We start from the raw sequence: 25,972 nt of genomic DNA on the forward strand, positions 1-25,972 counted from the left end.
CTTGAAATTCTTGACCTTTTATTCTTCCAGATGAATTTTGTCATTTTTTCAAACTCTGTAAAATAATTTCTTGAGAATTTGATTGTCAAGGCACTAAATAAGAGGAGTAATTTAGGTAGTATTATAATATTTGATATATTAGCTTGGCCTACCCATGAGAACTTGATATTTTCCAATTGATTAGATCTATTTGCTTGGGAAGTGTTTTGAGATTGTAGACTCCCAAATATTTCATATTATATAGTTATTTTAAATGGAATTTCTCTTTGTATCTCTTGCTGCTGGATTTTGTTGGTAACATATAAAAATGATGATGATTTATATGGATTTATTTTGTATCCTGGAATTTTTCTAAAGTTGTTAATTGTTTTTAGTAGTTTTTTAGTTGATTTTCTAGGATTCTCTTAAGTACATGTGATAATTTGGTTTCCTCATTACCTACTCTAATTTTCTTAATTTCTTTTTCTTCTCTTATTACGAAAGCTAACATTTCTAATACAATAGTGAATAGTAATGGTGATAGTGGGCAACCTTGTTTCACCCCTGATCTTATTGCAAATGGTTCTAGTTTGTCACCATTACATATGATGCTTGTTGATGGTTTTAAATAGATACTACTGATCATTTTAAGGAAAATTCCCTTTATTCCTATACTTTAGTGTTTTTAATAGGAATGGATGTTGGGTTTTGTCAAATGCTTTTTCTGAATCTATTGAGATGATCATATGATTTTTGTCAGTTTGGTTATTGATACAGTCAATTATGCTAATAATTTTCCTAATGTCAAACTAGCTCTGCATTCCTGGTATAAATCCTATTTGGTCATGGTGTATTGTACTGGGGATAACTTATTGTAATCTCTTTGCTAATATTTTACTTAAGATTTTGGTATCAATATTCATTAGGGAAATTAGTCTATAATTTTCTTTCTAGTTATCAGTACCATATCTGTGCCATAAAGAGAATTTGGTAGGACTTATTTTTCCTATTTTTCCAAATAGTTTGCATAGAATTGGAATTGTTCTTTAAATGTTTGGTAGAATTCACATGTAAATCCCTATGGCCCTGGAGATTTTTTTTTTTTTCCTTAGGGAGCTGATTATTATCTTTTTTGATTTCTTTGGGATTGTTTCAGTAATTTATCCTTTCTCTTAATCTGGGCAATCTATATTTTTCTAAGTATTCATCCATTTCTTAGATTATCAGATTTATTGGCATAAAATTGGGGCAAAATAATTCCTAATTGTTGCTTTAATTTCCTCTTCATTGGCAAAAAGTTCACCCTTTTCATTTTTGATATTAACAATTTAATTTTTTTTTCTAATCAAATTAACTAAAGGTTTATCTATTTCATTGAGTTTTTTTATAAAGTCAATCTTAGTTTTGTTTTATTATTTCAATAGTTTATTTCAATTTTATTACTCTCCCTTTTTTCAGAATTTCAAATTTAGCATTTAATTGAGGGTTTTTAATTTGTTCTTTTCCTACTTTTTTAGTTGCACGCTAAATTAGTTGATCTTTTCCATCTCTATTTTATGCAAGCAAGTATCAAGAGATATAAAACTTTCCCTAAAAACTGCTTTGGCTGCATATCATTAATTTTGTTATATTGTCTCATTATTGTCATTCTCTTGGATGAAATTATCAATTGTGTCTATATTTTGTTGTTTCACCCACTCATTTTTTTGGATTATTCAGTTTCCAATTTTTGGTCTGTTTTTCTCTGGCCTTTTATTATATGCAATTTTTATTGCATCATAATCTGAAAAAGATGAATTTACTTTTCTGCCTTTCTGCATTTGATTTTGAAGTTTTTATGTCCTAATATGTGGTCAATTTTTTTTTTTTAGGTTACATGTATCATCAAGAAAAATGTATATACCTTTCTGAATCCATTCACTTTTCTCCAAAGATATATCATACCTAAATCTGCTAAAATTCTGTTTATTTCCTTAATTTCTTTCTTATTAATTTTGTGGTTTGATTTATTTAATTCTGAGAGAGCAAGGCAGAGATCCTGCATTGGTACAGTTTTGCTGTCTAATTCTTCTTACAGTTCTCTTAACTTCTCCTTTAGGAATTTGGATGCTATACTTGGTGTGTATATGTTTAATATTAATGTTACTTCATTATGTATGGTACCCTTTAACAAAATGCAGTTTCTTTCCTTATCTCTTTTAACTCGATCCATTTTTGCTTTTGCTTGATCTAAGATCAAATGAAGCATAATAGATTCTGCTCCACCTTTTACCTTTATTCTGAAAGTATACTTTGCTTTAAATGTGTTTCTTGTAAACAACATATTGTAGGATTCTAGCTTTTAATCCAGTTTACTATCAGATCCATTTTATGAGAGAATTCATCCCCTTCACATTCACAATTAAAATTACTAACTCTGTTTTTTCCCATCATCTTATTTCCCCCCAAGTTATACTTTCCATTTTCTTATTCCCCTTTCATTTCTCCTCAGTATTTTGATTCTGACCATCACCTCCCTCAAACAGCTCTACCCTTTTACAGCTCTTCCCCCTTTCTTATATTTTTCTCCTTCTACTTCTGTTCTCCTCTCCTACTTCCCTATAGGTTGAGACAAGTTTCTCTGTGAGCTAAATACATCTAATAGCCTCTTTGAGAATTTGAATCTCAAATTCTATGAGTGAGATTCACATAATGTTCATCCCCCTATCTTCTTTCCCTCAATTGAAATAATTTTTTGCCACTTCATGAGATGTAATTTGTCACATTTTACTTCCCCTTTCCTCTTTTTCAAGACAATCTCCTTTCCTCCTCTAATTTATTTTTTATATCATCACAATAAAATCAAATTATACCTGCACTCTCTAAGTATACCCATATCAGAGACACAGTTCTCCAGAGTTAAACATATTATCTTCTCAAATAGGGATGCGAACTTTCTAAAAGAAAGTTTCTTTAAAAGCAAGTTTTTTTTTTTTCTTTTCTTTTCTTTTTACCTTTTTTTGGTTCTCTTGATCTTGAAGATCAAATTTTCTGTTCAGCTCTGGTCTTTTCATCTGAAATAAATGAAATGCACCTGGTTTCACATTTTTTCCCCTGAAAGATAATGCTTAATTTTTCTGGATATTTGATTCTTGGCTGTAATCCAAGTTCCTTTGCCCTTCAGAATATTATATTCCAGGCCATTTAATTCTTCAAAAGTGGAAGTTGGTAGGTCCTGAGTAATCCTGATTGTGGATTCTAGACATCTGAATTGTTTCTGACTATTTGCAATATTTTTTCCTTGATCTGCTAATTCTGGAATTTAGCTACAATATTCCTTGGAGTTTTTATTTTGGTGTCTTTTCCAGGAGGTGATTGGTAAATCCATTTAATGCCCATTTTACCTTCTGATTCTAGGACATCAGGGAAGTTTTCCTTGATGATTTCCTGAAAGATGATGTTGAGGGTCTTTTTTTTCATCATGGTTTTCAGGCAGTCCAATAATTCTTAGATTGCCTCTCCTACATCTATTTTCCAGGTCAGTCTTTCCAATGTGGTATTTTACATTTTCTTCTATTTTTTTTTTCTTTTTTAAAAATTCTGTTTGACTTATTCTTGATGTCTCATTGGGTCATTCACTTCTTTTTGTTCATTTTTAGTGAATTATTTTCTTCAGTTAGCTTATCTCCTTTTGCATTTGGCCTATTGAACTTTTAAATAAGTTGTTTTGTTCATTGGGTTTTTCCCTATTTCACAAATTCTGTTTTTCAATGAGTTGGTTTCTTTTTCCATTTCATTAAATCTATTTTGTAAGAAGTTATAGTTAATTGTGAATACATCTAGCCATTCTGGAAAGCAATTTGAAACTATGCTCAAAAAGTTATCAAACTGTGCATACCCTTTGATCCAGCAGTGTTTCTATTGGGTTTATATCCCAAAGAAATACTAAAGAAGGGAAAGGGACCAGTATGTGCCAAAATGTTTGTGGCAGCCCTGTTTGTAGTGGCTAGAAACTAGAAATTGAATGGATGCACATAAATTGGAGAATGGCTGGGTAAATTGTGGTATATGAATGTTATGGAATATTATTGTTCTATAAGAAATGACCAGTAGGATGAATACAGAGAGTATTGGCGAGACTTACATGAACTGATGCTAAGTGAAATGAGCAGAACCAGGAGATCATTATACACTTCGACAACGATATTGTATGAGGATGTATTCTGATGGAAGTGGACTTCTTTGACAAAGAGACCTGAGTTTCAATTGATAAATGATGGACAGAAGCAGCTACACCCAAAGAAAGAACACTGGGAAACGAATGTGAACTATCTGCATCTTTGTTTTTCTTCCCGGGTTATTTTTACCTTCTGAATCCAATTCTCCCTGTGCAACAAGAGAACTGTTTGGTTCTGCAAACATATATTGTATCTGGGATATACTGCAACATATCTAACATATATAGGACCGCTTGCCATCTAGGGGAGGGGGTGGAGGGAGGGAGGGGAAAAATCGGAACAGAAACGAGTGCAAGGATTAATGTTACACAATCTGGCACTGATCTCTTTCATATCTCACTAGACATTTCCTTACTGCCACTCTACAAACTCAGTCAAACTGCTCTTCCCTCTTTTTACACAGGACAGTCAATCTCTTTCCATTGTTTTTGCACTGACTTTTCCACATGCCTGGAATGAATGAACTTCATCTTTACTTCTTCTCAAGGGGATCTCTCTATTGTTTTAAAAGACAATTCAAGAACTATCATGTGCATGAAAGATTTGATTTTCACCCAGATAATCAGCTAGTACTCTTGCTGTTAATCTATTTAGTATTTAACTACTTTGTCTACACTTATATTATTCACTTTATATTTATGTTGTGTGTGTGTGTATATGTGTATGAGTATATATTTGCTTCTCAAAAGTAAGGATTGTTTTATTCTTTATACCCATATCCCTATAACCTAAAAAAAAATAGTCTTTAGCACTAATATATGCTTAATAAATACTTGGCAATTGATTGATGTATTGAGTACTGACTCCAAGATCAGTTTTTTTATTGACATCAAGTTATCATATGCCTCACACACAGATGTTGCTCAATAACTGTTTGTTGAATTGAATTAAAAACTGTCTCTGTCCAACTGAAAATTAGAAAGAAGTATTTGTACTTGATACATAAAAATATAGGCAGCTATTTAAAACTTCTAAGCAAGGTTAAAAGCAGTGTTTTGGGAAGATGAATTGGATAGTGGTTTAATAGACTAAACTGAATAGATTGTGGTCAGAAAGACCCATAAGATAGGTTTTTGGATTAATCCAACTGCTTGGTATTAAAAGTCAACACCAGAGCATTGGTAGAGGGAATAAGTAAAGAAGGAATATAACTTAACTGTCATTTTGAAAGAATAAAAAAAGTTGATAATTTTGTCAGCTATGAGAAAAAAGAATACGGTTAGAGATGATACTAAGGTTTTAAACCCAAGAAATGATGCTATTATTGAGGAAAAATAGGCAAGTTAACAAGGGAATGTATTTGGGGGAAAAAGTTGATGAACTTAACTTAAGACATATTGAAATTTCAGGTGACAGAAAGTAGAACTGTCTAGTAGGCAATTGGAAATAAGGAACAGGGATGAGGATATAGGTTTTTGAATCCAACTCTTCCTTACTCCAAATTCCTTGTCCTATCACTCAAAAAGATAAAAAACCCATTTTAGGACTGATATTTTTCTTTGTATAAAGTATATGTTTATTAAATTCTAGTTGAATTGTATATACAATGTATCCAAATATAATTTAAGTGCTGAAAAAAAAAAAAAAAAGAATGTTGATCACAGTCTACTTTGTATTCCCAATGTTTATTACACAGATTGTAACAGACTAAATCAGGTTGAGGAAAACTGACAGCCTCAAATTTATTGATGAATTTGGTGGACAACTATCCCAGGCACATGAAGATTTTCCCAAGGTGGAATAAGTGGATAAGAACAATTTGTTGCATTGACCATGAAAGTAACTGATGGACTGTTTAGATAGTGTTTAGGAACCAAAGATGACAAAGTGATCCATTGAAACTTGGGTCATCATCAGTCATCTTGACTTTTGGCCTGCTGCTGGACTTCAATGACTTAAGAAAAGAGAGTAAGATGATGACCTTGTAAAACTTCACTTAAATCCAATTTCCCCACATATCAAGATACATGATGTCATCAATCTTTTCCAAAAACAAAAACAAAGATCTATTACAGATATTATCACATAGTCCATATTCAGTAACTATTTCCTAAAAGAATTTAAAAAAAACTTTTACTAGTAAAGTCAGACAATATCAGTTTTCACTTTTCATTCCCTGAAGACACTATGAAAAGGATAGCAAAATACAATTCTAAGTGTCCACTTAAAATACTGTGTTTTATATGTCACCTAATTTAATATGTTACCTAATTTAAGCAAAATTTATACTGGAATTTTAAAAAAATATATTCTTTAGAAAGAAAAAGCATTTAATCTACAATAGTTGAAGAACAAAACTGGTTGAAAGATATTTCGCATGCAGTAAAAATCACTCATTTCAGTTTATTCTATTTTTAGCTCAATATACTAGAACATAGAGAAAGAAAAATAAATAAATTTATTCTGTCTAGCACTTGGTTATGGTGCAGAAAAACAAATTTTCAGTGAGGACAAATTTTTCCAATGGTGGACACATCCATATTTGAAGAAGAAGAAATTACCTTTGATATTTATCAACTTTTTCTAAATTATTGCCTATATTTGTTGAAAGGTAATTTTTCTTTTTTACTTTTTATCAGGAAGACAATGAGCCAAAACACTCTTTCTGCTTTTATTTTTGAAATATTTGGGTATATATATAAAACATACAAAGTGGGGAGGGGGAAAGAAACTATCAGTTTGTTAAAATAGAAAAGGCCTCATGTAGAAGGAAGATCTTGAGATACCTGAAGGAAAGTAAAGATTCTGAGAGATAGAGATAGGGAAGAAATAATTCTCAACATGAGGAACAGTAAATGGAAAAAGTCATAGAAGTAAGGGATAAAGTGTTGTCATATGAGGACCAGGAAAGAAGGCCAGTTTGGTTGGATCCAGTGTATGCAAAAGGAAATAATATACCATAAGAGTGATTGAGGCCAAGTTTTAAAGGGATTTAAATGCCAATATTGATTCTAAAGATAGTAAGGGAGTCACTGGAGTTTACTGAATAAGAGTGTGTCATGGTACTTTTTGAGTATTAGAATGATCAGGTTGGTAGCTAAGGGAATAACAGAATGGAGAAGGGACAGATTGATTCAGGATGATTTGTCACAGATAAAAACTAATGAGAACCTGAACTAGAATGATAGCTGTATTATATGAGTGTAGGGGACTGACTTTACAGAGTAGGGGACATAGATGTGAGAAAACTTGGTAAATTAATAGATATATTAGAATAACAAGGCAGAAAACTAAGGATGCCTCTAAGGTTATAAATCTGGATGATTATAAGATTGGCATCTTGGTACCTTTCAAAGAAATATATTAGTTCAAAGATGTGAGGAGTGGGGGTGGGAGAGTAGGAAAGGAGATAAATATAACTGATTCAGTTTCAGTTTGAATTTGAAACACTGCCAGAACATTCCAAATGAAATGACCAGTAGGCAGTTGGTTATATATGACTGGAATTCAAGGAAGAGAAAAATGTTACCTGTTATGTTTTAAACATTTGCTTACCAAGAATTTTAAGGTGAAAAATAATAATTTTCCAAAAGAGCTATTTAATTTATTATTCTCTAACTAACAATTTTAATATAAGGAAAAAAACTCTTCTTTCTCCCAGTCAAGGTAACCAATATATCAGAATGGAATCAAATCTATGCAGATAACTATAAGAAATTAATTACAAATGTGTAAAACTTTATCATATCTTGAAGGGGATAAACTCTAGCTAATTTATTTTTTTTAGATTTGCAAATTTTATAATAGATTGAAATCCTGAGAGAAGCAACAACAGATGTATAGTTATTTTAATTTCAGTTACCTTAGGGTTTGGAAAGTTGTCATTTTAAAAAAAGACAATTTCTCAGTTTAGGAAACTTGGAAAATATTGAATTCACTTAATCAGGCTTTCTTTTAGAATACCTTTCATATTAAAAAAAAAAAACTTTTTTTTGTTTATTTGCATTAAATAGATAATACCAATGTTGTCCCATGGGCAACAATCACCACCACCAAAACCAGTGATAAATCATGAAGATATCTAGAGTCTTAGGCTAACAATAATATCAACTTCAACAGAAAACCAAATTAAATATTAAATAATCAACAGGAAGCCATTTTGTTTTTTCTAGTGAGTAGCACTAATCAATTATAGCCTTTAAGGAATTTTAATTCACATTCATTATAAATATATGCCCAGAAAACAAGCTGAAAAGCTAACATCTGAGATACCATTTGGCAGAATTTGGAAATAATAGAAGGGCAGAAAACACATGAATGTTCATTGAGTAATCCATCTTGTTCAGTATTTAGAAAACATGCATCTTGAAATATTAATTGTTCACTATATCAAAAAAATTACAACTATGTAAAAGATAATAATTCTCATCAGTAGACATTAATAGAAAATATGACTTCCACTGGGAATAGTTCACACCTCACCACTGTCTGTTTTCCTCAAATTTTCCAATAAGTATCTATCCAATGCATATATTTTTGACACTTCACATATACCAGTGTCACTGAAATTCTATGTGAAAATTAATTTTTAATGGAATAGTTAAGGGAAGTTTCATGAAAGTGTATTTTTGACTTAAGATGGATCTAATTTCAATAGATCAAGATAAAAAGGAGACAGAAGGTATTGTTTAGACAGTACTAATAAATTGAACATACAACTAAAAAACTTCTAAGGTAGTAAATTAATAAACGAAGATTATATTTTTAAATTGAAGGTGAAATAATGGAACTAAAATTTTAAAGATAGCTAATAAGTAAAACAAAGGACTATGAAGACCAATAAACCTGAAAAAATATTAACTGAAATGAAAAAATGAGGAAAGGAAAAACATTGATAACATCCAAAATAAAAAAGGGAAATTAAAAATATGGCTTCAGATTATATGGAAACAAAATAGGAAACTTTAAAAAAGAATAAGTTATTAATAAGTTAAATGCCAAAATGTGCTCAAAAGGAAAGAGCTAACCTAACTAAAAGGCTTGAAGAATGAGAAATTGAGCAAGAAAAAATTAGATTTCACAAGAAAATTTAAAATGACTTAATATAACAACTCCCAAGCTTGTTGGATTTAAATAAGATTTTATCCAAATATATAAAAGAATAAATATTTTTATGAGGTAGTTCTTAAAATTAAGAGAAGGGAAACAAACTCCCACTATGACTAGACGAGTTTATTCACTAAGAGTAGTTAAGAAAGGGGACAGCAATTTGGCAGAAAATAGATTTAAATCAGATTTCACATCATATACTAGAAGAAATTCAAAACAGAGAAATGATCCTACTATCAAAAGTGGCTCAAAAAAAAATAAAGCAGATAATATAAAGCTATATCTTATACAAGTATATACAAGATTTAACTTTGTATGTAACCAGCTGTAGGAAAGATGAAATTGTAAAAGAAAAAAAATACACATCTGATTATAAACAATTTTTTTTTAAAAAAAGGACACACACATATCATAAATGGAAAAAGAAGAAAACTTGATTTCTCAAATTTTTCCATTAAAAACCTGATATATAACATCCAAACTGACTGGAAATGTTAAACTTGAACTCATTCCCTAAAAGCTAACAGGATAAAAATATTTTTTTTATAAAAAAATTTATAAATAAAAATGATAAAAATAATTTTACTTCCCTAAAATAAAATGAATTTATAGATATAGAAATATAGATGTATATCAAACTATCACCAGCCATTTGAAAAACTGGGAAAAGGCAGCTAAGTGGCATAACAGATACAGGGCTGGATTTGGAGTCAGGATGACTTGGGTTAAAATGTAAACTCAGGTACTTCTTAACTGTGTGAGCCTATAGGCAAGTCACTTAATTCTATTTGCTTTAATTTCTGAATTTGTAAAATGCTGATAAAAGCTTATATCTCCCAAAGTTGTTGTGAGGATAAAATGAGATATTTATAAAATGTTTTGTAAACCTTAAAGTATTACGTAAATGCTAGCTAATATTAATATTATTTGCCTGTAGTAAAAAAAAGACCTGAAATAAAATCTGACCTCATCTACTTTACTAACCTGTGTGAACTTGGGCAAGTCATTTAATTTGTCTGCCTTAATTTCTTTAATTAATTTAATTTAATTAATTTAATTTAAATGGAAATTAAAAACAGGACTTACCAGCGGTTACCAAAACCATTTGGTATTGGCTAAGAAATAGACTAGTTGATCAATGGAATAGGTTAGGTTCAAAGGACAAAGCAGCCAATAACTTTAATAATCTAGTGTTTGACAAACCCAAAGACCCCAGTTTTTGGGATAAGAATTCACTGTTTGACAAAAATTGCTAGGAAAATTGGAAATTAGTATGGCAGAAACTAGGCATTGACCCACACTTAACACTGTACATCAAGATAAGGTCAAAATGGGTTCATGACCTAGGCATAAAAAATGAGATTATAAATAAATTGGAAGAGCATAGGATAGTTTACCTGAGACCTGTGGAAGAGGAAGGAATTTATGACCAAAGAAGAATGAGAGATCATTACTGATCATAAAATAGAAAATTTTGATTATGTCAAATTGAAGAATTCTTGTACAAACAAAACTAATGCAGATTATAAGGGAAGCAATAAACTGGGAAAACATTTTACAAGTCAAAGGTTCTGATAAAAGCCTCATTTCCAAAATATATAGAGGACTGACTCTATAAGAAATCAAGCCATTCTCCAATTCATAAATGGTGAAAGGATATGAACAAACAATTCTCAGACGAAGAAATTGAAACTATTTCTAGCCATATGAAAAGATGCTCCAAGTCATTATTAATCAGAGAAATGCAAATTAAGACAGCTCTGAGATACCACTACACACCTGTCAGATTGGCTAGAATGACAGGGAAAGATAATGTGGAATGTTGGAGGGGACGTGGGAAAACAGGGACACTAATACATTGTTGGTGGAATTGTGAATAAATCAGCCATTCTGAAGGCGATTTGGAAGTATGCTCAAAAAGTTGCTAAACTGTGCATACCCTTTGATCCAGCAGTGTTACTACTGGGCTTATATCCCAAAGAAATCTTAAAGAAGGGAAAGGGACCTGTATGTGCAAGAATGTTTGTGGCAGCCCTCTTTGTAATGGCCAGAAACTGGAAACTGAGTGAATGCCCATCAATTGGAGAATGGCTGAATAAATTGTGGTATTATGAATATTATGAAATATTATTGTTCTGAAATGACCAGCAGGAGATTTCAGAAAGGCCTGGAGAGACTTACATGATCTGATTCTGAGTGAAATGAGCAGGATCAGGAGATCATTGTATACTTCAACAACAATACTATATGATGATCAATTCTGATGGACGTGGCCATCTTCAACAATGAGATGAACCAAAGCAGCTCCAATAGAGCAGTAATGAAATGAACCAGCTACACCCAGCGAAAGAACTCTGGGAGATGACTATGAATCATTGCATAGAATTCCCAATCCTTCTATTTTTGTCTGCCTGCATTTTTGATTTCCTTCACAGGCTAATAGTACACTATTTCAAACTCTGATTCTTTTTGTACAACAAAATAACTGTTAGGACATGTATGCTTATATTGTATTTAATTTATACTTTAACATACTTAACATGTATTGGTCAACCTGCCCATTGGGGCATGGCGGGAAGGAGGGGAAAAATTGGAACAAAAGGTTTGGCAATTGTCAATGCTGTAAAATTACCCATGCATATAACTTGTAAATAAAAAGCTATTAAAAAAATAAAAAAAAAGAGGACTTACTTTCCAGGGTTTTTTTAAGGACCAAATGAAACAGTATATATAAAATACTTAGACTAGTAACTAGCAGAAGGACTTAATAAATGTTGATTCCCTTCTCTTCCCTTATAACAATGCAAAGTGAAACAGCCCAGAAGTTATTACCACAAACCTATCAAACTAAGAAAAAAATGGTAAGAGGAGGAAAAAAAAAAAAAAACCCATGAAAGTCTTGAAGACTATTAAATTCCTCCTAACATTCTTACATATCATTCCTGTTTTTTTTTCCAATTTCCTCATACTCTTTAATGTCTATCAAAAAATAAGAAAAAGAAAGAAAAAATTAAAGTAGTTTATTATACTGATGAAATTCGTAAGATTTTTACTGAAAGTTATTCAAAAAATCCAGTTAAAATAGATTTTTAAATTTAATTTTCAATGTTACCTCTAAGAGGAAGCATACAGGAAAGAGAACTGATTGCACAGTCAAGAGTCAAAGTTGGTTCATGTCCTGCCTCTGACATATATTGATAACATGGCTAGGAAACTCATTAAATCTTTCAGTGCCTTCAGCAATTATTTAAGACTAATTTGTAAAACAGTTGTGAGTTTGTTGTTTAGAGTTTACTTACTAGGAGCTCTTTATATCAATAAATGCACAGGTTCAGCCTATCATTTGAAGTATATAGTTTCTATATATTAACTAATCCTGCAAAATACAATCTGCATCTCTATACATCATCCTTTTCTCAAAATTATTTTGTTTTCTAAAAAAATATCACTGCTCTCACTAAATTGTATAGATAAATGTTTACATTATAAATGGAAGTAGAATGTTTACCTTTATATTCAACAGTAGGAAAGTAGCAGTCAGATGGATTTTCAGTGATATGCAACACAAACTTTTCGAACAATTCTGCCAAAACTGTAATAAACAAGAAAACTATTAGGATATTAAAATTATGAATGAAGTATGGTAATGAATCTATAAATTATAAACACAGACAACAAAAATAATTTGAACTGTTATATAAATTGTGAAAAGTAGAAATTCAAAACATACAGTTTTGAAATTCATAACTATTCCAATTTAAGTTAAATTTTAATAACTTTACTGATAATCCATTCAACTTAAGACTTTTGAAAAGAAATCATTTGCAATCTTTAGATTCCTCAAGAATTACTGAGAATTAAATTATTTTGATATGAGAAAATTAACATTAACTAGTTATTAATAATATTTACACATTTAGGAGTGAAAAAAATGCCTTTAAGGATGGACTAGGATAAATATAATTTCACAATTTTTAAATACTGCATTATTACATTTTAAAAATATAAAATTAGAAACCAGGTATGTTTGTTCATGGTAACCATATTGAAATGAAAATCAAAGGATATCTTACTCTTTGTTACAAGTAGCAAAAATTTGTACTTCTTGACTGAAATTTTTGGCAGTCTTAAAAATGAAAAAGGAGAACTTTCCACTGATGAAGAGGAAATTAAAGAAATAATAAGGGATTACTTTGCCCAACTTTATGCCAATAAATTTGATAACCTAAGAGAAATGGATGACTACCTCCAAAAATATAGGCTTCCCAGATTATCAGAGGAGGAAGTAAATTGCTTAAATAGTCCCATTTCAGAAAAAGAAATAGAACAAGCTATTAATCAACTCCCTAAAAAAAAATCCCCGGGACCAGATGGATTTACATGTGAATTCTACCAAACATTCAAAGAACAATTAGCCCCAATGCTTTATAAACTATTTGAAAAAATAGGGAATGAAGGAGTTCTACCAAACTCCTTTTATGACACAGACATGATACTGATACCTAAACCAGGTAGTTTGAAAACAGAGAAAGAAAATTATAGACCAATCTCCCTAATGAATATTGATGCTAAAATCTTAAATAAGATATTAGCAAAAAGACTACAGAAAATCATCCCCAGGATAATACATCATGATCAAGTAGGATTTATACCAGGAATGCAGGGCTGGTTCAATATTAGGAAAACTATCAGTATAATTGGCTATATTAATAATCAAATTAACAAAAACCATATGATCATCTCAATAGATGCAGAAAAAGCATTTGATAAAATCCAACATCCATTCCTATTAAAAACTCTTGAGAGTATAGGAATAAATGGACTTTTCCTTAAAATAATCAGTAGCATCTATTTAAAACCAGCAGTAAGCATCACATGTAACAGGGACAAACTGCAACCATTCCCAATAAGATTAGGAGTAAAACAAGGTTGCCCACTATCACCATTACTATTTAATATTGTACTAGAAATGCTAGCTTTGGCAATAAGAGTTGAGAAAGAGATTAAAGGAATAAGAATAGGCAATGAGGAAACCAAATTATCACTCTTTGCTGATGATATGATGGTATACTTAGAGAACCCCAGAGATTCTACCAAAAAGTTATTAGAAACCATCCACACCTTCAACAAAGTTGCAGGATACAAAATAAACACACATAAGTCATCAGCATTCTTATATATCACTAACAAAACCGAACAGTTAGAGTTACAAAAAGAAATTCCATTTAAAGTAACTACTGATTGTATAAAATATTTAGGAATCTATCTGCCAAGGGAAAATCAGAAACTTTATGAGCAAAACTACAAAACACTCCACACAAATTAAGTCTGATCTAACTAACTGGAAAAATATTAAATGCTCTTGGATTGGGCGAGCAAATATAATAAAGATGACAATACTACCTAAATTAATCTATTTATTTAGCACTATACCAATCAGACTCCCAAAAAACTACTTTTATGACCTAGAAAAAATAACAACAAAGTTCTTATGGAAAAACAAAAGGTCAAGAATTTCAAGGGAATTAATGAAAAAAAAAGTCAAATGAAGGTGGTCTAGCTGTACCAAATCTAAAATTATATTATAAAGCAGCAGTTACTAAAACCATCTGGTATTGGCTAAGAAATAGACTAGTTGATCAATGGAATAGGTTAGGTTCAAAGGACAAAATAGCCAATAACTTTAATAATATAGTGTTTGACAAACCCAAAGACACCAGTTTCTGGGATAAGAATGCATTATTTGACAAAAATTGCTGGGAAAATTGGAAATTAGTATGGCAGAAATGAGGCATTGACCTATACTTAACACCATACACCAAGATAAGGTCAAAATGGGTTCATGACCTAGGCATAAAGAATGAGATTATAAATAAATTGGAAGAGCATAGGATAGTTTACCTCGCAGACCTGTGGAAGAGGGAGGAATTTATGACCAAAGAAGAACTAGAGATCACTAATGACCACAAAATAGAAAATTTTGATTATATCAAATTGAAAAGTTTTTGTACAAACAAAACAAATGCAGACAAGATTAGAAGGGAAACAATAAACTGGGAAAACATTTTTACAATCAAAGGTTCTGATAAAGGCCTCATTTCCAAAATATATGGAGAACTGACTCTATAAGAAATCAAACCATTCTCCAATTGATAAATGGTCAAAGGATATGAACAGACAATTCTCAGATGAAGAAATTAAAACTATTTATAGATATATGAAAATATGCTCCAAATCTATTATTAATCAGAGAAATGCAAATTAAGACAACTCTGAGATACCACTACATACCTGTCAGATTGGCTAGAATGACAGGGAAAGATAATGGGGAATGTTGGAGGGGATGTGGGAAAACAGGGACACTGATACATTGTTGGTGGAATTGTGAACACATCCAGCCATTCTGGAGAGCAATTTGGAACTATGCTCAGAAAGTTATCAAACTATGCATACCCTTTGATCCAGCAGTGTTTCTACTGGGCTTATACCCCAAAGAGATACTAAAGAAAGGAAAGGGACCTGTATATGCCAAAATGTTTGTAGTGGCTAGAAGCTGGAAAATGAAGGGATGCCCATCAATTGGAGAATGGTTGAGTAAATTGTGGTATATGAAAGTTATGGAATATTATTGTTCTGTAAGGAATGACCAGCAGGATGAATACAGAGAGGACTGGCGAGACTTACATGAACTGATGCTAAGTGAAATGAGCAGAACCAGGAGATCATTATATACCTCAACAATGATACTTTTTGAGGATGTATTCTGATGGAAATGGATCTCTTCGATAAAGAGAGCTAATTCAGTTTCAATTGATCAAAGTTGGGCAGAAGCATCTACACCCAAAGAAAGAACACTGGGAAATGAATATAAACTGCTTGCATTCTTGTTTTTCTTCCCGGATTATTTATACCTTCTGAATTCAATTCTCCCTGTGCAACAAGAAAACTGTTCGGTTCTGCACACGTATATTGTATCCAGGATATACTGTAACCTATTCAACATGTAAAGGACTGCTTGCCATCTGGGGGAAGGGGTGGAGGGAGTGAGGGGAAAAATCGGAACAGAAGTGAATGTAAGGGATAATGTTGTAAAAAATTACCCTGGCATGAGTTCTATCAATAAAAAGTTATTTTTAAAAAAAAAGGAATATCTCTTGGCTAGAATATTGTTTGTATGTTTCAATAAAACATTTCATAAGGAAAAAAAAAAGGGAATGCTTGGTAGCTTTCATAAAAATCAAGTTCTGAAGCTTATATACATCACTGAGAACTTAATGAATTTGTAGATTATAGAATTAAATATTTTCATTGATCTTTTGAAGAGTCTTGGAGGTGCTATAGGACAGATTTTCAAAAACTGTTCATCAAATTAGAGGCCATTAAACAAACCTGTTTCCATTAAAAAAAAAAAAAAAATCATCAGCATTCCTAAAAAAAAAAAAAGAAAACCCTCTGTTGTATTGAATATTCCAACTTTATCTCTGGTGATTATAGCAGATAGATCAGAGTCAGTGAATCAAGAAATAAAACAAATTGAGGGAAAAGTAAATGGAGTGAGTCCTTGAAAAAGATTAGTGAAAGCTGGTAGACATGGTATCAGTGGAAGGCCTACTGTATTTTCTCTGGGTCTCATGTTACTGTGGAATGTGGCACAATGACAAGAGACCTTGGGGGGAAAAAAAGATACCTGTGATTGTCCCGGATCTTGATTTATCATAGTCTAGAACCAATGCAAGAATTAAGAAAGTCTCCAAGATGAAAGCTATAGTCAGATTTAATCTTTCACTTAGCCTATCTGAACTACACCAACTGAACTCAAATTTAAGTTCTCACCTAAAGTGAAATTATTTTAAATGACAAAGAGTTTGAATTTGATGCTAATTACAATAGGGAGACACTAAGATTCATTTAGGAAGTGATGAAAATGGTTATTGAAAAAACATTTCAAATAATGCTCTGGCAGCCAAATAGATGGTAATATAATAATAATATAATAAAATAGATTAGAAAACTAGGAGCATTAAGGCAGGGAGACTAATTAAAGGAGTGTAGCAAAGTCCTGGTGTTGAGGGGTTTCTGAACGAGGATGATGGTAGCATGAGTAGAGAGGAGACAGAATTGAAGGATGTAAAGTCAGAATCAACAAGATTTGGTAATAGATTGGATTCATTGTCGTGGTATAGTTCTTTCAGTCATGCCCAATTCTTTGTGACCTCATTTGAGTTTTCTTGGCAAAAATAATGGATGTTTGTCATTTCCTTCTCTAGTCCATTTTACAAATGAGGAAACTGACAAATAGATTAAGTGACTTTCCCAGGGTCACACAGATAGAGTCTGAGAAGAGATTTGGACTTGGAAAGATGAATCTTTCTGACTTAGGGCCCAATCTATTACATCACCTGAACAGAATAGGTCAAGAAGACCTGAATAAAATCCATACTCTTAACTAGCTGTGTGATTCTGGGAAAATCACAAAACTTTTGTCTGCTTCAATTCCCTCATCCATAAAATGGGAATAATAGCATCTACTTCCAAAAGTCATTCTAAGAATAAAAGGGAAGCATTACAAATAAAACATTTTTCAAACCTAAAAGTACTGTACAAATGCTAGCTATTATTAAAAATATTTTCCTATGATAAATCTTAATTGCAGTATTTCTTTCCTTTTACATGATGTAATTTTAAAAATTCAGGATTTTGAAGTCAGAAGACCCGAGTTCTTCCAAGAGGATTGGACTTCTTTGGGTCCCTTCTAGCTTTCAAACTATTAACCTATGATCTTAATTTAAATTTTTATTTAATTCTATTTAATTAATTTTAAAGAAAATCCATTGAGGGTAAATTTTCCCATTTGTATTGTTTCTGATCTTTGATAGGCAGGAAAAAATCTTTGTTATTATATAATCCTATAGTACAATGATTACTGAAATGGACTCTTTAAAAATATATTTCTGTTTTTTGATAAATTATTGTGAAAAAAAAGTGTACTATAGCATTTATAATTACTTTGTTGGCATTAAGTAAAACACATTATTTACAATTTTTTCGAAATCCCATGAAAAAAATTATATTATTTTGCTTTGAATTTTTATCTTCAACTTTTTACTTACTTAACAGATAATATACAAATTAAAATCCCTAAAGCATGAATGTTGACATTTAGAAGCTCTTTTATAGTTTTGAATAAACAAGGATTCTATTACTGATGCCAAAACTTGTTTTCCTTAATGTCTTTCTATTTTTACCATAAGCAAATATTGAGGGAAAAAATTATTTCAATGAATGACTATTCCAGAAAATATACTGCATTCAGATAAACTGCTTTGTCATTTTAGAAATTACATTACTATTTGCTCTGCAAAGCAAATTACCATTTCTTAAAAACAAAATTGACATTATTGATACTTAGGTTAATAAGAAGTATGAAATTAGAGTATAAACATTTGATAAAGGAAAGCCAATAAAATGTATGAAATTTTGAGAATTGTATAAATGTATATGCCATCTGCATACAGTCTTCTAAAATGACTAAAAAGATTTTAATTTTTTTTCATGATTCTAGTGGAGAAACTAAAGTCTTTCTTGCATCATACCACGAAGTCTACAAAAACATGCAGCTTGTGAACTATCAGCATATAAACATATTTAACATCCAACTTCAGTTGTGAATCTTTCCCATCCAATAGTAGAATGGAAGTTAAGAATATATATGAGATGGGGGCAGCTAGTAAGCCCAAGAGATAGAGCACCAGCCCTAAAGTCAGATCTGGTCTCAGACACTTAACACTTCCTAGCTGTATGACTCTGGGCAAGTCATTTAATCCCAACTGCCTCAGCAAAAAAAAAGAAAAAAAGAATACACAGGAGAAATAGGGATACTAAAGTGGAAGAATAGATATTGGAGCTCTTTCAGATGTTGTTAAATGAAATTTTCTCTGAAACAATAACAATTAAACTAAGCACTCAGGTGTGCCAGCAATTTTTAAGACTACAATATAAGGTATTGAGTCGTATAAAATAGAAGAGGAATGAAAAATGTTATGTGAGAGTTTAATAAATTTATATATCCATCTATGTGTCTGAACTGATCTATTCTTCAGTAAAAGGAGATGATTTAAAGTCTTTGGTAGAGTATACTAATTTTCAGTGGTATTTTATTATTGATTTTAATTTCATAAACTGTTAGCCTTAAGCAGTATACTTATTTATATTTGCTTATCTGGAAATTTCTGCTCAAAAATGCCAGGTGATATTTTTGACATTTTAGACCAAAGATAACATGCATTTTAATCAACTATAAGAAACCGAGAAATGTAAAATTAGAAACTGACTTGTTACCCAAAATCATACAAATGTTTAAGTAGCTATATAGTATATGTATAACAATGAAGAGTTGTGAGAGTTTATCCCTGGAATCAAAAACATATGCTGAATCACTTCAGTAAGTTTTTCCCCTTCATTTTTTTAAGGTTGAAAGATTTTGATCATTATTAAGAATGAGGTAGGTAGTTAGTTAGCTAGAAAATTATTACTTAATTGCCATCTGAACCAAGTTCCAATTCTCTTGACATGGCACAAGGCATGCTGTAGGTATGCAATAAGTACTCCTTTTCTAGATTTATTCATGAGCATTCTCAGCAGTAAATTAAAGTAATATGACTAATGGCAGTGCCTGGAGTTTCATAAGGTTTTAGAAAAATCTTCATAATAACCAGTGCTGTTTTATCAGACTGACATAAAATTAACTCTGAACAATGCTAACAAAAAATTCAGTTTTCTTTCACATTCTCCAGCACAAACTGGGACTTTGTTTTTATATATTTATTAAAATCTGAACCTATATAACATATCTGTAGTTAAAATAGATATTCACATATTAATTTGAAATACTTTGTGGGGTCTGGAGCAGAAAACAAGTAGTCAACATCTAAATAAAAGGATAAAAGATAATTTGCCACATTATAACCAAAGACACCAGGAAACTTCCAGAGAGTGGTTTTTCACTGTCCATATTATCCAGATATCAATGACATTCATGCAATTTTTCTAGTCAATTTAAGTTATCTTTATAGTAGTCATGAGATTCTCTATTTCATTTCACCTAAGTGGCCAAATTCCTCTAAAACTCACCGACTCCACTGATGATATTAGGTTTGGTCCTCATAGTTTGGCAAAATTGTACTCTGCAGTTCTCTATCCATTCAGCTTGTTTTTCAGAAATCTTGAAATGTAATAAAAGTTTTCCAATATCACTCTCTAATTAAAAAGAAAGACATTGTGGTATTATTCTCATAAGAAAATGAAACATCAAGTGGAAATAAGTAACATAAACAAATATAAATCATAGTACGAGTACACGATGTTTTGTGAATAAAATATACTTCCCATTTAAGTATGATTATATCTTGAAGAATTATTTATATATTTCTATACATACAAATCTACAAGTATTTATTTGTAATTATAAGTTTCTGAAACTAAAATACTTTAATATAGAATCATATATTGATAGCTGAAAGGTATCTTATGGACTATTTTGTTCAACTATCTCATTTTAAAGATAAGGAAACTGTGATGTGCCATTTTTTCCTTATTGTTCTTTCCTTGTCTCCTGGTTCCTAATCTATTGCCTATAAAAATGCCTATGTCTCCCACATCACAAAAACGCCCTCATTTGAGCCTTTCCTCCCTGTCCAATATTGTTTTATCTCTCTTGCCTTTTGTATCTTACCTCTGGAGAAAGGCCATTTACAATAAGTATTTTCATTTCCTCTCATTGTTTTCTTACCTTCCTACAATCTGGCTTCTGATCTCATCATTCAACAAAAACCATCATTTTCAAAGTTAACAATAATCTCTCAATTGCCAAATAAAACAGTCTCTTCTCAATTTTCATCCTTCCTGATCCTTCTGCAAATTATGATACTGTCAAGTCACATTTTTCACCTTGTTGGGCTCTTTTTCTCTAGGATTTTGGGTTACCACTACTCTTTCTTGGTTTTCCTCACACCCATTTGACATCTATTTGACACCTGTGTTGGAGCCTCATTTAGATCATACCCACTAACTCTAGGTATCCTAAAGGGCTCTGTCTTGGGCCCTCTTCTCTTTAACCTCTATTATTACTTTATCTCATAAACTTTCATGGATTGAATTATCATATCAATGCTGACAATTTTCAAGTCTATTTATCAAATTCTAATTTCTCTACTGACCTTATCCCCCTTTTCCAAATGCTTTTCAGTATGTTAAACTGGATATCCATTCGACATTTTAAATTCAACATGCCCAAAATTGAACTCATTAACATTTCCCCTAAATCCTTCCCCTTTCTAAATTTCTCTGTTACTATCAAAAGTATCACTATCCTCCCAGTTTCCCATTTAACTGAAGTGTAATCCTTAACTCCTCACTTTTTCTGACCCCTCATAATGAATCTGTTGCCAAGGCTTACCTTGCAGCATCTTTTGAAAGCTTTCCCTTCTCTCTTCTAACCTCTGTAATCTTTATAGACCTTAGATCCCCACCCCTCATCTCTAATACCACACATATACTCTTTGTCTTCTGGTTGTTCCAAAAATAAAACACTCAGTTCTAGGCATTTTTCTCCAGCTCTTCCCATGGCTGAAATGCTCTCCTTCCCTCATCTCTATAGCTTTCCTTGCAAAGTCCAGTTAAATTCCACTTTTTAAAGGAAGTCTTTTCCAATCTTTCCTAATTTTAGTGTCTTCTTTCTATTAACTATTTCCCATTTATCCTAAATAGCTTATTTATCCATTATTTGTTTTTATGTTGTTTTATGTTGTAAGCTCCTCAATAGTAGGGAGTGCTTTTTTGCCTTTCTTTGTATCCCCATTCCTTAGACCAATTCCTGGCATATATAGACGCTTAAAAGTATTTATTGCTTAATGGAATACTCTTCAAAGAGAAATGTGCTTTTGATTGCAATTTGCAGTATGCAGTTCTGTTTCCACCACTGCAAGATCACTAATCCTTGTAGTTGTTTACAAACCAACTAATGCAATATTGCCTTTTTATTTTGTCTGTACATTTTATAATATTTCATGCCAGAGATTCATGCATTCTGACATCTTATTCTATTTTAGAGTTGTTATTTTTGGAATGTAATAATAGATCTCTTCTGTTTCAGGCTGTAAGTGATTCCATTTTAAGTATTATTATTTCTTGGCACACTGTTACAGATTTGAAAAAAAATAACTTTTGGTAATACAGTATTCAGTAGCATATCATCTGCATAAGTTACGATGAACAAGTACAGAATGATGACTTAACAATATGCTAAAGCTTTCAACTAGCTCATATCTATCAAATTAACTGAATTTTGGTTCACATTAAATGCAATCGTTTTATTATATGTGTTATTCAAATTTCACAGGAATGGCAGGAAGGAGCAAGAATCAAAAATCTCACGAGCTCTGCATCTGGAACTCTAGAAAGGACCAGGACTTGGGTTAGGCAACCCCATTCATAATTGCTAGAGGGGTAGACATGGCCCTAGTTCAATGTCCCTGGTCAGGAATGTGGCAGGAATGGAAAAGACTGAAAAACAGCTCAATTCCAGCTTGGTTACTTCAGCCGGGACATTGGGAGTAGGCTGGACACATTAGGATCTCAATCTCAGTCACAGCTTTAAAAAAGCCTGAATGGCATAAGCATTTTCCCAATCTTAGAATTTCAAAATGAATAACTGTCTGATATTCAACTTGCAAAAAAAAAATCAATATATAAACACTGCTTCTGGCCAAAAAACTTCTGGCATAGATGTTTCAGAAGAGTTCTGGACTGTGTAGGAAATTAGATAACAAATCCTTCCAATTTTAAATTTTATGTTCTAAGTGTGAAAACATTTAAATATTTAAAACATAAACGAGTAAAAAAGTACACTATCTGCTTACATAAGTTTATAATAGTTGTTGCATAGAAATTATTCTAAGAGATTTACTTAAGTGTGTGTACTATTATTACTGTTTTGTAATTAAATATTTTAATTTTATTGACCTTGGCTGGTATAACAAAAGTAACCAAATGATTAGATTCTGCTACATATTACTTACTAATGAAATGGATGTTTGAGTTAGTTAATAAGTATTTATCTAGAAAGATTAGAAAATTATACTTTCCCATAGGGAATACCACACTCTCAAGATCTAATAGACTCTTACATAAATAATGAAAATCCAATGTGTCTAATAAAACAATGTTTGTTAAGCTAAATAAATAAACAGTTTACAGAGGTTCTCCCAATTCCTGTTTCATACAAATAATTTTCTTTAAAACATATACAGTAATTGTTCTGAGTCTTTATTTTAAAATGTTGGGGGGGGGGAGGGTCTTGCCCTGAAATTGAGACAATTTCAATTTAAAATGCAATATGACTTAGTGGATAGATAAGGCCTGGGGACTGAGAAGAGTTTGGGTCATTTCTGATACATACTTGTTGGGCATGTCTAGAAAGTCACATAAAATACTTTTCTAAGGTGAATTCCTTAAACAGGTTACAAAACAGCTGGTGATCTTATATTGGTAGAGCAAGTTCCTAAGTAGGAACTCCCTACAAGGATGAAATCACAGACCAGATTAGAAATGATTAAGTGCTAAGATGGATACATAAACATTTTTAAAAACGAATACAGATAGCACGTAATGTTGCAGAGTACTTGTATACCTGCACTTTCATTCCCTCAGTTATCTATAAAATTTGAACTGAACACCTGCTATGTAAAAAATATTGTGTCTCGTTCCCCAAGAAATGAAAAAGAAGGGAGAGAACTAGTCCTTGACTCCAAGGAGTTCACAATGTACTTCTAAGAGTATTGATTCTCAAAATACTGTACTTAAAGATAATGAATTGAAGGGTTTGAGATTCCGTTGGAAATAATGATGATTTGTCCTCTTTTAAGACAATTGTCCATGAAGTATTTCTATACGATAGTAATATGTTGTAATTAAATATACTGAATTTTTTCTAGGCAGGGAATAGAAGTATCAAGAATCCCAACATGAGGTATCTCCAGAAAGAGCCTTTTAGTGAATCTGATTTGTTCAATGATGATTCTATGATTTTTAATTTTTTGAGAATAAAGCTTTCTGTATCCCTCTAGTTCTGTCTCAGAGTCTTGATGTGAGATTTCTGCCTTGCTTGTTCTTTAATCTCAAGTTTATCTTGTTCTACTTGATTGTGTTCTAGTTTAGGTATTTCTAAATTATGCTTAAGAGTAACTACTTATTCTTCCAATTGTCTTTTATTCCTTTCTAGTTTGACAGATTCCTTTTGCAAGCTTTTCATAGAAAATAACTCTTCCTGAATCTTCTATTCATAGATTCCAAATGTCTATTTTGAAGATGTTGATTCTAATTGTAGTATAAGGTATTCAATCTGTTTACCTTCAGCCCCAGGGGTTAGATAACTGACTGGAATAAGTAATGAATAAATAAAATGGGATACTACTGAGTTCGAAAGAGCACAAATTCAATAAACGTTAAAGAAATCAATTCTTTTTTGATAAATATTGATGAGAACTGCAGGATGGCAAATTAATGACAGTAAAATAAAATGTTTCTAAAGAGTCTTGTCATTATTTTTAAAAAATGATGAGGTCAGAGTAGTAATTCCTAGTTTGAAATACAAGGCATAAGGCACATGTGAAAAATGCACAAGGGTACTTTCTTTGCCAAAAGGTATCTTTATTTATGATGTGTTTAGAAACAAAATGAAGAGCTAAAATAGGCACTAGGAAGGGTAAACAGAAATAAATTCGGGAGAGCATTAGAGTTAGCAAAGAAAGGGACTTGGAAGAAGTCATTAAAGGAATATGCCATGTAGCATGAGTATGCCATTGACTGGCAAGCTAAATCCATAGAGAAGTTTAGCAGACTATCCAGAGTTAGCTATAGTAGGGAGAGATACCATTAAAAGGAAAATGCCATGAGGAGGGCGAGAGTTTCTCATAGCAGGCTTAGTCATAGCAGACAGATATATCATTCTGTGGGAAGAAGAGGGAACAAAGAAAAGTTGATAATAGGTACAAGAGAAGAAAGTCTGACAGATTTCCAGACATTTCTTTTGAGATTGAATCTTTAGCATGCCTTCATTACTTTATGTAAAAAATATGTAAGTTTAAGTTAAGTTTGTTAATTCCTCAAAATATCAAAAACATACATATTTAAATGAAATCCTTTATTTTGGATGAACTATTTCACTAGTTTGCATAATCAAAACTTATCTATAATAAAAGTCAGTAAAAAAAAGTGTTTTATTATTTCTTATACAGGAAATAAACAGTATGTTTTCCCCCAATTGCTATGAATAGAGACGGTTTGCTAATGTTGGGAAGTTACTAATTTTTACTGTCTTTTTTCCTCAATGGAAAACAAACAAATAAAAACCTAACTACAATGTTACAATGCTTATCTAGCTGATGTGAGTATTTTAAAAGAATAATTATAAAATAGTTTGCAAATATACAATACTATATTATGAAATAAATATCTTAAAATGGAAAACACTTTTCCTAGAAAAAAGGTTTAGTATCTTGTTTTATTTTTTAAGTCATATTTCTATGTAACTAATAGTCTGTACAATACAGCGAGATACGTGATCTTTAAGAGCTACACATGTAGACATTTTCAGTTACCATGTAGAACTTGTTAATTCAAAATGGATTTTCACAGAATTCATTCATACTTGAAAATTTAGAAATGTATAA

The 25,972-nt window shown here is 31.4% G+C and overlaps 1 protein-coding gene across 1 annotated transcript in view; it reads right to left on the bottom strand.

Annotated features, from left to right (window-relative positions):
- Positions 1-25,972, bottom strand: part of TBC1D32 (TBC1 domain family member 32) — a 180,506-nt gene that overhangs the window by 52,133 nt on the left and 102,401 nt on the right. Inside the window, exons 27-28 of the mRNA XM_051997642.1 lie at positions 20,376-20,501; positions 12,754-12,837 (exon numbers count right to left, since the gene is read on the bottom strand). Coding sequence (XP_051853602.1) covers positions 12,754-12,837; positions 20,376-20,501 — 210 coding nt within the window. The remainder of the gene's footprint in view (positions 1-12,753; positions 12,838-20,375; positions 20,502-25,972) is intronic.

The sequence above is a fragment of the Antechinus flavipes genome, chromosome 4 (assembly GCF_016432865.1).
Source record: "Antechinus flavipes isolate AdamAnt ecotype Samford, QLD, Australia chromosome 4, AdamAnt_v2, whole genome shotgun sequence".
In the NCBI taxonomy this organism is placed as follows: domain Eukaryota; kingdom Metazoa; phylum Chordata; class Mammalia; order Dasyuromorphia; family Dasyuridae; genus Antechinus; species Antechinus flavipes.